This window comes from Pelodiscus sinensis, chromosome 1 (genome assembly GCF_049634645.1).
Source record: "Pelodiscus sinensis isolate JC-2024 chromosome 1, ASM4963464v1, whole genome shotgun sequence".
NCBI classification, from domain to species: domain Eukaryota; kingdom Metazoa; phylum Chordata; order Testudines; family Trionychidae; genus Pelodiscus; species Pelodiscus sinensis.
In genome coordinates, this window is record NC_134711.1 from 90,278,378 (window position 1) to 90,294,753 (window position 16,376).

At 44.3% G+C, this 16,376-nt stretch overlaps 1 protein-coding gene across 11 annotated transcripts in view; it reads right to left on the reverse strand.

Moving 5' to 3' along the window:
* The window catches only part of TNRC6B (trinucleotide repeat containing adaptor 6B), a 259,188-nt gene that overhangs the window by 168,574 nt on the left and 74,238 nt on the right, over nucleotides 1-16,376 (reverse strand). For 2 of the 11 annotated variants that reach the window (XM_006123939.4, XM_006123940.4), the window contains exon 1: nucleotides 8,716-9,380. The exons of the other annotated variants lie outside the window; for them this stretch is intronic. In XM_006123939.4, the coding sequence (XP_006124001.2) occupies nucleotides 8,716-8,720 (5 nt within the window). In that variant the 5' untranslated portion in view covers nucleotides 8,721-9,380. Of the gene's footprint in view, nucleotides 1-8,715; nucleotides 9,381-16,376 lie in introns of those variants that run through there. 11 annotated transcript variants of the gene reach the window in all.

Genomic DNA, 16,376 nt, shown 5'->3' on the forward strand with positions numbered 1-16,376 from the left:
TCTAATTTACCCCCCAAAGAACTGCTAACACCCCAGTAAGCAGTGGAAGTTTTGGTAATGCTGCTAGACAAAATTGGCCTCCTATGGTCCAGCAAACTGTCTGGTTCAGCAACAGTCAGGTCCCAAGGCTACCGGACTAGAGAGCTTCATTCTGTAGTCTTCTTTGAGAGCCATGTCTATAATCAAGTTTCCATTTTCAAATATTCTTCCTGTAGCAGTACCAAAAAAATTAAAAATAACTTCTTAAAGACAAATGAAGAAAGGCTTTTCCCCCTCTCTTCATAATTCAAACACACAAAGAGATTTCACTCAGACTTTATTTCATAGAGTCAAAATACAAGTTGAAACTCTCTTAACCAGGATTCTCTGGTCTGGCAACTTCCATGGTCCAGACATAGATGTTGCAGGACCAGAGAATCCCAGTGGAGGGCCAGCAGGAAGGATGCCTACGGGGCTGGTAGGGCAGTGAGCTGTCCACAGGGAGCTGATGGCTGGGCTTCCCAGCATGTGGCAGCGGGGGCTTCCAGGCAGGGTTGAGACACCTGGTGTGTGGCTTCCCAGAGGGGCTGGCAGGACAGCAGTGTGAGCAGAAGGTGGGTGCCAGCTAGGAGGTCAGCAGCCAGGTCAGGGGGGCTGGTGGCAGGGGTCCAAAAATGACCTCCCCTGGTCCATCAAAGTCCTTCATCCTGGACCAGTCAGGTCCTGAGGGTGCCGGACCACGGGTGTACTGACAATTCTGAATCAAAATGTGCATGGCTGAGCTATTACAGAAACAACATGGGTGACGTAACATCTTTTATTGCTCCAATTTATTTTGGTAAGAGACACAAATTGTCAGGCCACATAGAGCTCTTACACAGGTCTAAGAAGGTAATTAGAGTATCACAGCTAAAAATATAAGGTCAAACAGATAATTTTGCATCAATAGTCAGCACAGATTTGACAAAGTGGTTTTTACCCACGAAATCTTATGCCCAAATAAAATCTGCTAGTCTTTAAGGTACCACAGGACTGCTTCTTGTTTTTTCAATTGTTGGGTTGATATGGGAATAGATCAATAGCCTTAACTACAGAGTGTGCTACCTTGTCATCAGCTATTAACAGTGTTACAAATTGTTTCCTGATGTTTTTACTTTGGCTAAACAATTCATTCCTCTCTTGCAGTTTACAGCCTTCACTACTTGTTAGGTTTAATTATATCATCTTTTTATAGTCTCTCTCATACGCACGCACACAAAATTAGCTCTTAAATCTTTGTTAGATTTTGTTACTCTTCTTTGAACTCCTTCTAGTTCATTACCTTTCTGTTATTCAAAGAATCTGAACTTTACAACATTCAAAAGGCTGACTCACAAATGCTAGCTAGAAGAGACAACTGCCTCCATATTGGCATGTAACAATGTATTTGCAGCCTGACTCTGAATGCCTTTTCATGACTGCAGTGCACTGCAAACTCAAATACAACTTCTAGAATCTATCCCCGATTTAATATCACCATTTTAATTATATCAAGTGCTTTCTACTTACATCATTTTCCATTCTATGTTCTCAAAGCACCTTATAAATAATTTTGTACCTCTCCTTATTTTGCAGATGGAGAAACTGAAGCACACAAAGTTAACTTGCTCAAAAGTACACAGAATTTGTGATAAAGGCAGAACTAGAACCAATCTCCTCCAGTTCATACCTGGGCCTTAACCACAAGATCATCACACCCTAGAGTTGCTTCCCTTCCGTTATATTAGCTCTGAGACAGAATTAAATTGCTAATTTGTTTGTTCTTCCTTTCTAGATCTTTGCAATTATATTGTCTATTTTCGTGGGTACCTGTCTGACTCCAGAATTTTGTATCACATGAATTTTAGTCATCCATGTTTTATATTCTGACAGCTCATAAATATATTTTCTAATTAAAGCTAAATCTACAATTCTAGCATTTTGAAGTAGAATCACGTTGTAAAGAATCCATTCATCATTTTGTATTTGTATGTACTACAGCACTACACTCAACCATCTTACTAATCACCTTTTAGTTTTAACTTTTCAAATCTGAGGGCAATACAGATTGAAACTCTAATGTGGCCCTCTGGGGACCTGAATGGTGCTGAAACATGGGAGGTCAATATCGTCTAGCAGTATTACCACCACTTTCACTGCTTACTGGGCTCTTAGAAGACATTTAGGGGTAAATTAGAGCTGAACAACAACACAGGACACAGAGTCAGGACTGGTTGTTGTAAACAAACTTTATGCGACCGAGGAAAACTTGGCCACACCCATGGTAAGTGGACATCTGACTAACCAAAATCATGCTGGACCACAGATGTTGCTGGACCAGAGAATGTCAGAAAAGAGTGGATCACTCTATATTACAATTTTAAGATTATGTTAATCTGCTTTAGAACCTCACAGCCTAAAAATACCTTTATATATTTCTGAATCCAAAAATATTGCTTCTTTTTCAATGAAGGACCATAACAACACAGTACACATGCAGATAAACAGCAAAATACCACACAATTATATGGAGTATGACACCAGACATCTTATTCAGCGTAGATGTAGCCCTACTGGTCCTAACATATTAAAAAAACAAGGTGGGTGAAGTAACATCTTTCGTTAAACCAATTTCTGTGTGAGAAAGAGAGCAGCTTTTGAAAGACCAATAAAGATATTACCTCACCCACCAGAAAACTTATTAAGATTACCTTATTATAGTGTCCTGATGGTGACAAGTTTGGAAAAAAATAGAGATTTTCATGCCACAGAGCATGCTTTATCTCTAAATGAAGAAGAAATCTCTCTACAATTGACTTCTTGAGTTAGAACTACAGGTATGTGTGGTAAGTGAAAAATACAAGCCTGACAACTCTGCAGTATTAAGTTCTCTGTACACAGGACAGCAAACCAGTTGTGTAAGAGTCACACAATACCACCAACTATCTCCAATATTCTTACATCATCATCATTGTGATGAATGAGAGAGGAACTTTGTTTTCAAGACCATTCAATCCTTGGCCTCTTTTTGAGCTGTCAAAAAAAGAATCCGTCATTAAGAATAATTTACATACCAGACTTCAGATATCTAGTTTGTGGTTACTAAGATCAATAATATACAATAATCAATCACAATCATCAGTAGCATGCACAAAATAGAATAAGACGACAAGCAACGTTGAATTTATTACATTACTACTAGGGGGCTGAACCTTCTTGTTACGTTCGCCAATCCCCCTCTCTGGCTGCTTTCACAGTGATAGAGCGTGATGACATCATTCTGTTGCCCAGCCGGAAACAAACACACACACACACACACACACACCCACCCACCCACCCACCCCGGCTCATCATCATAAAAAAGGCATGTGATAAATCATTAAGTTCTTAATATCATTCTAATTCAAAAGAACAACACTGAGATCTAGAACAAAATTAAACCATCAAACTAATTGTATTTCAACTGGCTTACAAGGGGTTTTTTTGTTTTGTTTTTTAAGCTAACTCCATTCTTATTTAAAATGCTATTTTTAAAAAACCTATATCCTTAAGAATTTACATAGTCACGAAGTGACTTGCACATATTTCTGATTAAAATATTTAAGACATAGTCAATGCTTTGTTATATATACTTCATACTTCAGCGATCACAAATATTTATTGTTCCATGAAGTAAATAATGAATTTTTCTTTACCTTTCAGATCAGTACATCTGGACATTCACCACAATACAAGTTAATGTCTACCTATATAATTCAGCAGTTAAGGCCAGATTTTCAAATGTATTTAAGCACTTAAAAATGCAAGTAGGTGTTTACCTGGATTTTCAAAATCATCTAGGTACCTAACTCTTATCAAAATGGATAGGAGTTAGGTATTTAGCTTCTCAAGTCCTTCCCTATTGGCAACTGGTCCGTAATAGGGATGTTAGATAGCATGTAATTGAATAGTCGCGTAACCACATGAAATTTTAGTGGTTACACAACTGTTTGTTAGTCCCCAGAGGCGGCAGTCAGTGCGCTCCCAGCCCCACTTCTGGGGAGCCTTCTGCCACCCCACGCTGCTCCCTCTTTATCAGAGGCACCAACACAAGGTGACAGGCAGGAGCAGCTCCGCAAAGGGAAACACTTTAAAAAACGGCTTCCTGCACAAACCGGCTCCACCTGCCGCCCTGCTCTGCTGCCTCTGATAAAGAGGGAGCAGTGCAGGGTGGCAGAGGGCTCCCAGAAGTGGGGCTGGGAGCACATTGGCTGCCACTCCCACCCCGGTGGACTATTGAATAGTCTGATACAGAGGCATCATTGTGGGGTGGCAGCAGCCCCTATCCACAGGGGGTCCAAGCTCCCTGAGGACAGAGGCTGCTCTGCAGCAGGCATTGGGGGGAGGGGCAGGTTCTGTAGCAGGCAGCGGGGGAGGGGGGAGAGGGAGAGAGAGATGAGTCCCGTGGAGCTGGCACGCATGGAAACCCTACTTGAAAGCCGGCTCCACAAGCATATCAGCTCCTGCCTGCCCTCTTCTCCCTCCGCATTAGGGTGGGGGGGGGGGGAGAAGGAGGGGGAGTGGATTTGGTGCTCATGGGGAGCCGGCTTTTAAGCTAGCTCCTCTCAGGCACAGGCTCCTGCTCTCCCCTTGCTGCCTCTGATACAGAGGCAACGGGGGAGGGGGGTTGTAGTTGACAAGTTTAACCGATACACGATTAAACTGATAAGCCTCAGTTTAGTCGTCTACACATTGACATCCCTAATCCATAATGTCTCTCTCTCTCTCTCTCTCTCTCTCTCTCTCTCTCTCTCTCTCTAGACACGTCTACATTGTAATTAAAAATCTGTGTCAAGCCAGTGCCAAGAACCTGGGCTATTGTGTTGTTTATTGCAGAAATAGTTAATGACATTTGGGCTCAGTTGCTAGGTCCCAGAGCCCAAAAATCTATACCACAATTAAGCAGCCCCTCAGCCCGAGCCCAAGTCAGTGGGTATAACTCACCAGCAAATTTTTAACAGCTGTGTCAATACCTCTGAAGACCAAGGACAAGATTTTTCCCAATGGGAATAAGGCATGCAGGTGCTTGAGATATTTAAGAGTACCTATGTGCCTAACTCCAATTGGGAAAAATTTGCTCCGTAGTCTTTAAGAGTACATACTAAACTTACAAACTTTTAGACAGGCTACAGAGCTGAGATTCAAACTAGGGATGTAAAATCCCAATTAATCAGTTAACCAGTTAAACACTGTATTTATCTGGTTAACCAGTTGGACGGGGGCGGGCTGAAGTGCCCCTCCACCCTACCACAGGCAGGGGCTGCTCCGGCAGGACTAGAGCAACCCCTGTACATACTGAGCCCTGTAGCAGTCCTCCTAACCAGACAGGCATGAGATTGCGCCAGCCCACCAGTTACCATTCACATCCTTAATTCAAACACCCATGTATAATCCCCTAATAGAGGTTTGAATAAAGATTTGTCTCAGCCAACAGCTGAGCGTCTCTCTTTGAGAAGCTTCTTAATGTCTTTAAACTTTCTAGATTCCTGTCAACTTGAACTGACTCTTTGGAAGTAGCATACTTCCTTTCCTCAATTAAGGAGCACAGACTTGGAAATCTTTTCCAGTAGTAAAGCAAGGAAGTTACCAACATAAACGGACTACCAAATGGTTTTTTATTTATCTATCTTTGGTATGTTCAAAACCACTAGTTTGCCACTGTCCAAATTACTTGAAACCTGACCTTATCTCCTTATCTGCCACCTTACTCAAAAAAATCATTATTAAAAGTTTGGAGACTGTTTAGGGAAAGGTCTTTGAGATTGCTCCAGATGTCTGCAATAATTAAAATACTAATTATACTAATAAATGACCAACAAAAAATTGTGGACACAGCCACCACAAAAAAAAAAAAAAAAAAAAAAAAAAAAGAGCACAGTGAACCTCAAACTCCAAAAAATGCTACTACTCAATACAGAAGTTTGTTTCTGAAACCTTGAATGTATACCTACCTACTGAGAGGACTCCCTGAGATTGACTTTAAATCATTTTAAATTTTCTATTTGTATTGCAAAAGCATATTTGAATACAAACAATATAGAGAATAATCCAGGTCAATTCCTCTGCCCACATCAGTAGATGTTTGATAGATTTCCTTTCTTTCCTCTGAAGAAAACTCCCATATAGTAGCTGGGATTTTGCAGCTTGCAAAGTAGCCAGCATTTTCCATAGCAGGTCCTTTTGGATCAAAACTCTAAGTTTACAATGCCATCATTTAATGTTTGTCTAAAGGAAAAAGAAAATCTCTTTTAAAGCAGTTATTCACTGTGCACCTCAAAGATCACACGTAGATATAAGCTGACATACTATATTAGTAGTAGTGGTCACTACTACTACCAAATTTTGTTTCTGATTCTATCTTACCCAGGCCAATCTACTTGAGCAGCTGTCAAAACTAGAAAACACTGCTGTTTTTCAATCCATGTACCATCATTCTTAATTGGAGTTGATTCACATGGTAACATATTACAGATTTATGAAATGGCATAACACACAAAGTGAAATAAAAATATGCAGCAAAAACAAGGCCATCTCCAGCGTCATTCACAAACCCGGACAAAGTTCATGTTTTTCCTTCATCCTGAGGCCAATCATCCAAAGACCACAGCAAAGATCATATGAAATACTCAAGTAGATTTTTTTTAAACTTAATAAGTATTACTACAATTTCCACAATATATTTTTATAAATTTCACACAAGACCAGTTAAATTGGCCTAATTAATAGAATATTAATTGGATTTTGATTACTGTTATATCTTCACTAGCCCACAAGACTGTGCTAACAAACACACTTGAAGTCCATATTTCCATATCTTTTAGTATTAGGTCATAGGAGAATATTACACACGTGTGCATGGCAGAAGATGGAATCCATGTTTGGCTCATTAACATTCTCTTCCATTTAGGATTACTTTGTTGCTAAACTAGGTCACCCACCATCATCCTCCCCTCCCCCCCAAATGAATCCCACAAGTAAAAAACATTTCAGCAGCAAGACACAGACCCTTTTCCAACTTAGAGTAAAGCTCATTTTCCTAATGAGCGTACACATCCTATTCTAACTTATTATACAATTCACCCCTCCAAATCCCTAGACATTCTAGCTCTTTCCTTTTTGTATTTTGAACAGTCTTTGTGATAATGTACTGGAATGAAACTAGAGAAAATGAAGCTTTTTTCTGTCAAATGCATTCAGGTTTGCCTATTTAGTTTGTGTTCTGACCATGCAGACTCAGAAAATACATACCCAATGATCCCCTATTAGAGGAGGTTTACATCACTGACTTGTTGAATATAATTAGAATATATTTTTAAATAGAGTTTGAAAATGGATTTAGATTAACTAGATTCATCAGCCCTACAGTAGCCTCCTGCGTAATCAACAGTCTACAAAAATATCACACAAACAGAATACAAGGCCTCTCAGAAAGGAGGAGATTGGGGGTGAAGGGAGACAATGTACAGGACCACAGTAAAAACTACTTTGTCTTATTTCATCCACTCCAGGGCAAGGAGCATTACATCACACTCTTACAATGCAGGGGGAGGGGACTGTTCCCAGAGAGCAAGATTTACAGTTATTTCCCTTTACTTATCTGCATGGTTCTGGAGGGAGATGTAAAAATCAATTAGGATTTAATTTTCAACAATGCAAAATTTGAAGATTCTAGAAGATTACAAGTCTTTAATTGCATGTCTTAGTATGTATGTGAATGATCATTTCCTACTGGACGTGAAACAAACATCCTGCAAAACAACAACCACAGTCTCATATGTCAAATGTATATACACATTTGTACCTCAATACTTTACAAAAGGTCTTGTACAATTTTTCTGGACCCAAACTTATGATGTTCAATAATGGGGAGCTCCTTCGGGGGTTAAGAAAGACTACTTCGAAATTGACACTACGCTTGCATGACCGACTGGTCAGAACTCTAAATGCCATGTTTATGGGGCAGTACCATTTGGTCTCAACTGCAACCAAAATAAAAATGCATCTAGTTGCAAGAGGGGGCAGGGTGGGGGTGAGAGAAAAACAAGAAAGGAGTGTGAAACATGCAAGAGGGTGAGTTCTGATACACATTTTGCACAAGAGGCTTTAAAGCACAGGAATCCTCCAAATCCCAAACCATCCAGTACTCATGACCCAAACACAATATGTAAATGTACTGATGCATCATTTTAGTTTTTATATCTTTGTGGCAAGTATAGCCTACTAAAACATTCCACACCCTCCCCTTATCGGTCCTAGCAATATAAAGAATGCAAACCCATTTATATTTATGCAAATTTTTGCAGCAGATTTAAGAGCTTCAGGTGCTGGGGGAGAAAACCACTGGGGAGTGGGGAGGATAAGCAGCCTCTGTTTAAATAAAGCAGGATTTAAAATAATCCCTTGCACTCTCGCTTGTTTGGAAAACAGAAACATTATATAATTTACATATAAGTGTATTTAAATTGCAATCAAACCCTTAAAAAATGTCAAAATACTTCTACCAAAGATTTTCAAATCCTAAAATCTTGTCAAAGTGCATTAAGACGCAAGATCACACTGATTCAAAATAGTATGCAGCAAATGTTTATGCCAAACATCCCCGTGCAACACCACTGATGAAACGGTCAAACAAAATCCACATAAAATCAGCAGGTTAAAAAATAACCGAAATATACTAACCTCATAAAGTGCAGCAGTGCTTAAATCCAGCGAGTTGAGGCATACAAGGTAGAAATGGGAATGAAAAGAGATCCAAAAATGATTTCTATGTTTGTTTGTTTTTTTTTTCAATTTTAAATGTTCAGAACCCAGCAGAGACTCCGTCGGCCATTTTGGCTTGAACTCACTCTCTCCCTCTTGCGCTTTCTCCCCCTCCCCGCCCCCTTCGCCTCTCTAAAGGAAGAAGCTTTTTGTGACCTTCAGATAGAGGCAGGTCATGTGACTTTAGGCAGCTTGTCAATCAGGAAAATGGGGGTGGAATGCTACAATCTTAAAGGGAAAGCAGCCTTTTTACGCACCTAAAAGGCTGTTTCAAACTACATTGCTTTCCATCACTTGTGTAATGCCGCTGTGGTATACTTTCCAGGTACATTATTTCTCATCTATTTATCATGCTCAGTACACAGAAACAAGATTTTATCCAGTAGATCAAGGGACAGAACAAAGTAAAATCATCGCTGGATTCTTTAAAACTAATCATGATAACGTAACATTAAGCTTGCACGGATAAAAAAAAGTAGTAAAAACATGAAATGAAATTATTTCCCACAACAATATTCAGTCTTTTATATTGGATTTTGAGGCACTTGGCCTCAGCAGCTTCTGTCTGATCTCCCCTCCTCCCCCCCTCCCCGAAGAGGAAATGACCCTTTAGGAAGGCCCATTTGGCTTTACAAATACAAGATACTGCCAGCAGCACTAAGAGGCACACCTTTATTACTTCAAAACCGAGCCCCTACATATCAGCAGTTCTAGACAACTATTTTTCATTCCAAGAACTCGGAAGCAAGCTAAGCATATGAGGACTGGAGAGTAACATTTGACACAAGAAGACACAGACAGTTCTCCAACTTTGAATTAGAGATGTACAATTCCATTTAATTAGTTAACCCAGTTAAACGCTGTTTAACCCATTAACTGATTAAACATGGGCTACTCCAGCCCGGCTGCTTCCAGCTCTGCATGTGGCAACCCCGCGTGGGGCCAGAAGTGACAGCTGGCCCAGCAAGAGGCTGCTGCTGGCAGGCTACCAGCTATTAGCCCACATAGGACCCTGGTAGGGCTGGAGCAGCACTCCACAAACAGCAGACCACAGGTGCGGGGGAGAGCACTCCCTGGGGACCAGTTGCCGGTTAACATCCCTACTTTGAATAAAACTTAATTTCTATGAACATACCCTATTCTAAATTATTAATAAACAGTCGTCCACTCCAAATTCCTAAACGATCTTGCCTTTTTCTTGTTATACTTTGATCTGTCTCCTATTACCAGCTGGAGAAGCCACGGACCCAGCATCTGGCTGTTTCTCCCTTTGGATCCCTAGACTCTGGGAGGAGAGAGTGAGAGAGCTGGAATGGGGGGGGAGGGAGGATACAGCTGGGTTTTGGGGGGGATGAGGGCAGGCTTCAGGGATAAGGGAGTTCTGCAGCTGGACTCTGGAGGAGAAACGTTGCAGTCTCTGAGTTTGAGAGAGGTCAGAGCTGGGTTTTTGAGGATGAATGTCTGAGCTTGGGAACTATGCCGCCACAGCTGTCTCCATGGGCAGGACGGGGGCAAGGAATGAGAATGTCTGGGTGGGGGACTGGGCTCTTAGTGATAAGGGGTTTAAGTGTCTGGGCTTCTACTGCCCTCTGAAGGAAGCAGCAGAGTAACAGGAAAATAAGAATAGCAATGCTGAGTCAGACCAAATGTTCATTTAGCCCAGAATCCTGTATTTTAACAATGGCCAATGTCCAGCACCTGAGTGGGAATGAACAGAACAGATAATTGTGACATCAGCAGGTGGTCCAAAGGGCATCTGGAGATTGATCGGTACCCTAGAGAGGGGAACGTGGTGTCAGTAAAACGCTTTGCCTCTCGTGCCAAAGTAGTGCTACGGTTCTGGCTGGGGTCAGGTTTCTTTGATGCCAGCAGTTCTATCACACTGGGTTTCTTGATCAGTGCCACATGATGCAGAACCAATGGTGGTGGAACAGCCACTGAGGCTGGTGCCAGAGATGGCGCCTGATGGCATGGCCTAGGATTTGTGCCGATAAGAGGCATACCTCGGCACGGTGCAGGAAATGACTGGCTTGTCTCCCTTACTGACCTAGGAGAGGGTCAGGAAGGCCAGGATGTTGCCAGGGAGACAGAGAAGTTACTCTCTGTGCAGAAATTATTGTTCTTTGATATATTTGTCCCTGTGGGTGCTTCACTGTTGGTGCTGGGCTCATCCCAGCATCATGGTTCAGAGACTTTCAGAGCAGTGGTCAGGTGGGCTGCGCATGTGTGAGCGGTGTTCCCACCTTTGAAGTTAGTGCACGCTTCCTGCTTCCCCTCTGCTTCTTCTCGGATGCCATCATGGGCTATTACTGGTGCCAAAAGTAGTGAGGAGGAGGGCGGGTAGTGGAGCCCCCACAGGGACAAACAGCTTGAAGAACAATCATTACTGCACAGAATGAGTAACTTCTCTTTCTTCTTCTAGTGAAGTCCCCGTGGGTGTTCCACTGCTAGTAACTGTGTAGCAGTGCCTATTTAGATGGAAAGTGGGCTTCGGTTAATTGTTACAGACTGATGGGAGGACTGCAGTAGCTACTGCTGTGGAGCATGGTGGAATCGCATAATGCTTTATGAAGATGTGACTGGATGATCATGTTGCTGTTTTGCATTTTTCCTGGAGTGAGACTCCCCTGAGGAAGGTAGTTGACATCGCCATCGTTCTAGTGGAATGGGCTCTGGGAGTCATTGGTAATAATGACCTATTCTGGAGCGAGTAGCAGGTGGAAATGCAGGATATTATCAGTTTTGACATACACTGGGAAGAAAGTAGTTTTCCCCTGTACATTCAGCTAGGGATACCGACAATCTCTGGGATAGTCAAAAGGGCTGAGTCCTATCCAGATAGAAAGCACTGGCCCTTCTGACATCTAAAGTGTATAATATAGTTCCTTCCCTGGAGCAGTGTGGTTTTGGGTAGAAGGTGTGAAGGACTATGAATTCATTGATATGAAATTCAAAACCAACTTTTGGTAAGAAGGAAGGATGGGGCTGTAGAACAACTTTATGCTGTGAAAGGTCATGTATGGAGGAAAGGCCATGAGAGCTGCAAGTTCACTAACCCTCCTTACGGACATGATTGCCAGAAAGAATATTTTCATGGTAAGAAAGGTAAGTGATGAAGTTGCCATTGATTCAAAGGGTGGTCCTCCACTCGTTCACAAAATGAGTGGAGGACCAATTCTAAGTCCCACGTGGGGGGTATAGGTGTATGTGGTGGATGAAGGTTTTGTAGGCCCTTCTAAAATCTTTTAGAGATGGGGTGGGCAAAGGAGGACCCAACAATGGAGGGGTGGAAGGCCGTAATGGTGGCCATGTGTACCTGGAGTGATGAAAGGGATACATTTTGTTGCTTCAGGTGGCATAATATATTTCAGTTCCAGATGGAGAAGAGCCATAGATGGTTGGAGTTCCCTCTGGGTATGTCTACACTACAGCATTATTTCAAAATATCTTATTTCAAAATAGTTAATTCAAAATAAATTTTGAAATAACATGTCTACACACAAAATGCATTTTGAAATAGTGTTTTGCTATTTCGAAATAGCATGTCCACACTGATTGGACGCTGAATCGCATTTAAGGCCAGCCGGAACCAGGTCCAGCAGGGCATCAGGTCAGGAGTTACTTTGTGTGGCTGCTGCCTGGGGCTATCTGAGGCTTGTGCTTAAAGGGACCCTCCCCCGGACAGCCGGTTCTCAGGTTTCCCTGCTTGCTTGCCGACCTCAATGAGGGACAGCAAAGCATTGAGTCTCTGTGTGCTCTGGTTGCCCTCACTCGGGACACCACAGCCCTCTGCCACATGGAGCAGGACCCACCCCTGGGAACTCTGGTGCTTCTCTTGGACGCGTTGCTGTGAGCCTGGCTGCACTTTCTGCAAGCTGCCATCCAGGAGGTCCATCGGAGGGCTGTCAGTATCCAGGAGGCCCTGCGGAAGAATTTCCACCCTGAGGAGCACTAAGAGCCTCCTTGGTCTGCCCCACTGGGGGCTTGTGCCTCATTCCTCCCTCACGTCCTTCCACGTACCCCTCCCTAATGTCAAATAAAATACATGTATTTTCATGAATACAAACTCTCATTAAACAAAACTGGGGGGGAGGGGAGAAATGAAACTCTGGTGAGCCTGGGGAAAAGGAGGCGAGAGGGAAACCTGGGAGGAGAGAGCTGGAAAAGGGAAGCAAGGGAAGAAGGGGAAGGGGAAGGTCAGGGTTGGGGGGTCTTGCTGGACCAACCTGATTTTCATGCAAACCTGCTCCTGGGTGCACATGTGGCCTTTGGTGGCCAGGCTGGCAGCTATCGTGCCATAGATGGCCACATTCCTCCATCTAGTGCGGAGATCATGGATAATTGGGAGCATCCCCCCCAACCTGAATAAGGTCCATGATCTCCACCCTGGACCAGAAAGGCACCTGCCTTCTCTGGGCCCTGGCAGGCTCCTGGGAGCTGGCACACTGCTCCTGGGGAGCGGTGGAGGGCTGGCTGCCAGTGGCTTGCTGGCTCATGTTTTGGGGCCTCTGGGTCAGGGGCAGTGACTGCTGGCTCTGGGCTGGCAGGCTTGGAGCTGGTACAGGCACTGTGGCCAGAGTGAACCCCTTTAAGGGCTCCAGGGAGGGGGGAGGGAGAGGAGTGTTCTTGGTTGAGGCTGGAGTGGCCACCAGGGCACCCTGGAAAGGCTGGAGGCCCCCTATTTTGAAATAAGTGTCTACACAGCTTTATGCTATTTCGAATTTGGTGTTATTCCTCATGGAATGAGGTTTACCAAATTCAAAATAAGCACTCCACTATTTCGAATTAATTTCAAAATAGCAGTTTGGCTGTGTAGATGCTAGTAAAGTTATTTCAAAATAACTTTGCTGTGTAAACATACCCTCTGTGTGCACTACTGTGTAAACTGTTGACATTTCTACAGGTAAGCCCTGCATGTTATTTGTCTCCTGCTATGCAGTAGGACATTTCTCACTTGTTGGGAGAACTGCTGCTCTGCTTTCGAGAATCAGATAGGTGCCATGCCATCATGTGTAGTGTTTGCGGTTAGAGACGAAGTATTTTCCCCTTGTTCTGAGAGAGAAGGTCCAGGTGGGTTGGAAGTGGCCAGGGAGATAGTAGAGACAGTTGATAAAGACATGGGAACCATGTCTGTCAAGGCCACACTGGGACTATTAGAATTACACAAGCCCTATGTGCCTGTACCTTCCAGAAAACTCTGCGGCCGAGGGATAGGAGGGAAGGCATATAATAAGTGAGCTCCCCTCCCTCCCCCATGGGAGGAGCATTGCATCTCCCAGGAAGCCATGTCCTATGCCTGCTCTGGAACAGTATTGAGGGCATTTGGAGTTTTGTCTGGTCACAAAGATCTATTTGCGGTAGATCCCAGCATTGAAACAGCTCATGGGTAATCTGTCCATATAGTTGCTATTCGTGTTCCGTGAGAAAGTTGCAGCTGAGGGTATTGGTTATGATAGTCTTGTCCCATGAAGGAATGCTGCCATGAAGGTTATGTTGTGGCGGATAGACCAAATTCCAAAGCCAGATCGCCTCTGTACATAGCAAATGGGATTTACACCAACGTGGCAGCTGATGTAAAACATAGTCATACTGTCAGTGAGGATACGCACCAAGCAGTTTCAAATATGTGGAAGAAAGTGCTTGCATGCATTGTGAACTACTCGAAGCTCAAGCAGATTTATGTGGAATCTGGATCATCGTTGGACCACTTCCCCTTGCGTGAATTGTTGTTGGAAGTATGCACCCCAACCTACCAGTGACATGTCCATAGTGATCTGTGAGGCAGTTGATCTTGGTAGAAGGGCACCCCTTTGCAGAGGTTCTGTGCTTCGGTCCACAATTGTAAGGAGGTAAGGACTTTTGGAGGGAGCGAAATGTGCCTGTGGATGTTGTAGCTGGCTCATGTACAAATTGAAGAAATCCAGTGTTGAAAACTTCAAAAGCGCAGTCTGGCATGTGGGACAACATATATAGTGGCTGCCCCATGAGTTTGAGGCAAGTTAAGATGGGGATGATTGGGCTGGTGATTATGATCGTGACAAAACTTCTTATATTGTCAAATCCGTGATTTGGGAGACTGGCGCATGCTGTTAGGGAATCTATGCGAGCCCCTATGAACTCTAGGGATTGCGTTGGGAGGAATGGATTTATGATGGTTGACTGAAGGGAGGCCTTTGTGAATCGGATCATGTCCCTCGTGGTCTGTTGAGAGGGACCTCGGACAAGGCAATCGTCCAGATAAGGGAAGACTGTGATACCATTTCATCTGAGATGTGCTGCTGCAACCGCTAGGGTCTTGGAGAAGACTCTGGGGCAGAGGAGAGTCTGACTGGAAGGACTCTGTACTGAAAATGGTCTGAGGCTACTGTGAAGCATAGGAAACACCTGTAATGCATGATACAGTAAACTTCCGATAATTCGGCACCTTTAGGACCCAGAGGATGCCGGATTATCAGATGTAGCCCCCCTTCCGATAGTCCGGCATAAGGGGGTCTAGGGTGGTGTGGGGGGGGATGCCACCCTAGACCCCTCATAGCACCCGCTTCCAATAGTCCGGCTCTGCCCCAGGCGTCCCCAATTCAGCCGCTGCTGGTCAGTTTCAGCAGCACCTGCGGCAGAGCAGCTGGGGTGCTGCCGGGTTGGCCCGGTAGTGCCGCCCCTTGGCACTGCGAGATCAACCCGGCAGCACCTCATTTGCTCTTGGGGACACCTGGGGCAGAGCAGCTGAGGTGCTACCGAGTTGGTCCCGCAGCGCCAAGGGGCGGCACTACTGGACCAACCCGGCAGCACCCCAGCTGCTCTGCCCCAAGCATCCCAGAGTCAGCTGCTGGTCAGTTTCTGCAGCGGCTGACTTGGGGACGCTGGAGGCAGAGCAGCTGGGGTGCTGCTGGGTTGGTCCGGTAGCATCGCTCCTCAGTGATACTGAACCAACCTGGCAGCATGCCAGCTGCTCTGCCCCAGACGTCCCCAAGTCAGCCGCTGGTGAGTTTTTTAAGCGGCGGCTGAATCGGGGCCAGCTAGGGTGCTGCCGGGTTGGTCCCGCAGCACCGAGGGGCAGCGCTACGGGACTTACCGGCAGCACTCCAGCTGCTCTGCCCCCGGCTTCCCTGATTCAGCTGCTGGTCAGTTTCAGCAGCGGCTGAATCGGGGAAGCTGGGGGCAGAGCAGCTCCAATGGTCCGGCTACCCGGAACACTTCCAGGTTCCTGATGGTGCTGGACCATCAGGAGTGCCGGACCATTAGATGCCGGACTAATGGAGTTTTACTGTATATTGTGAAGTGGAAATATGCGCCTTTGAGGTCAAGGGCTGCAAACCAGTCCCCCCTGTCTGGTGCTGGAATTATCGTGGCAAGAGTAACCATTTTGAAGCATTGCTTGTGGAGTGTTTAATTGATGGAGGTCTAAGATAGGCTTGTATGTATTTAATTGATGGAGGTTTAAGATAGGCCTCCAACCCCATTCTCTTTTTGGTGAGAAAGCAGTTTGAGTAAAAACCTCTCCTTTCATATTGTTCTGGGGCTCGTTCTACGACTCCTATACTGAGAAGGTGTTGAAACTCTTGGAGGAGCAATGTTTCATA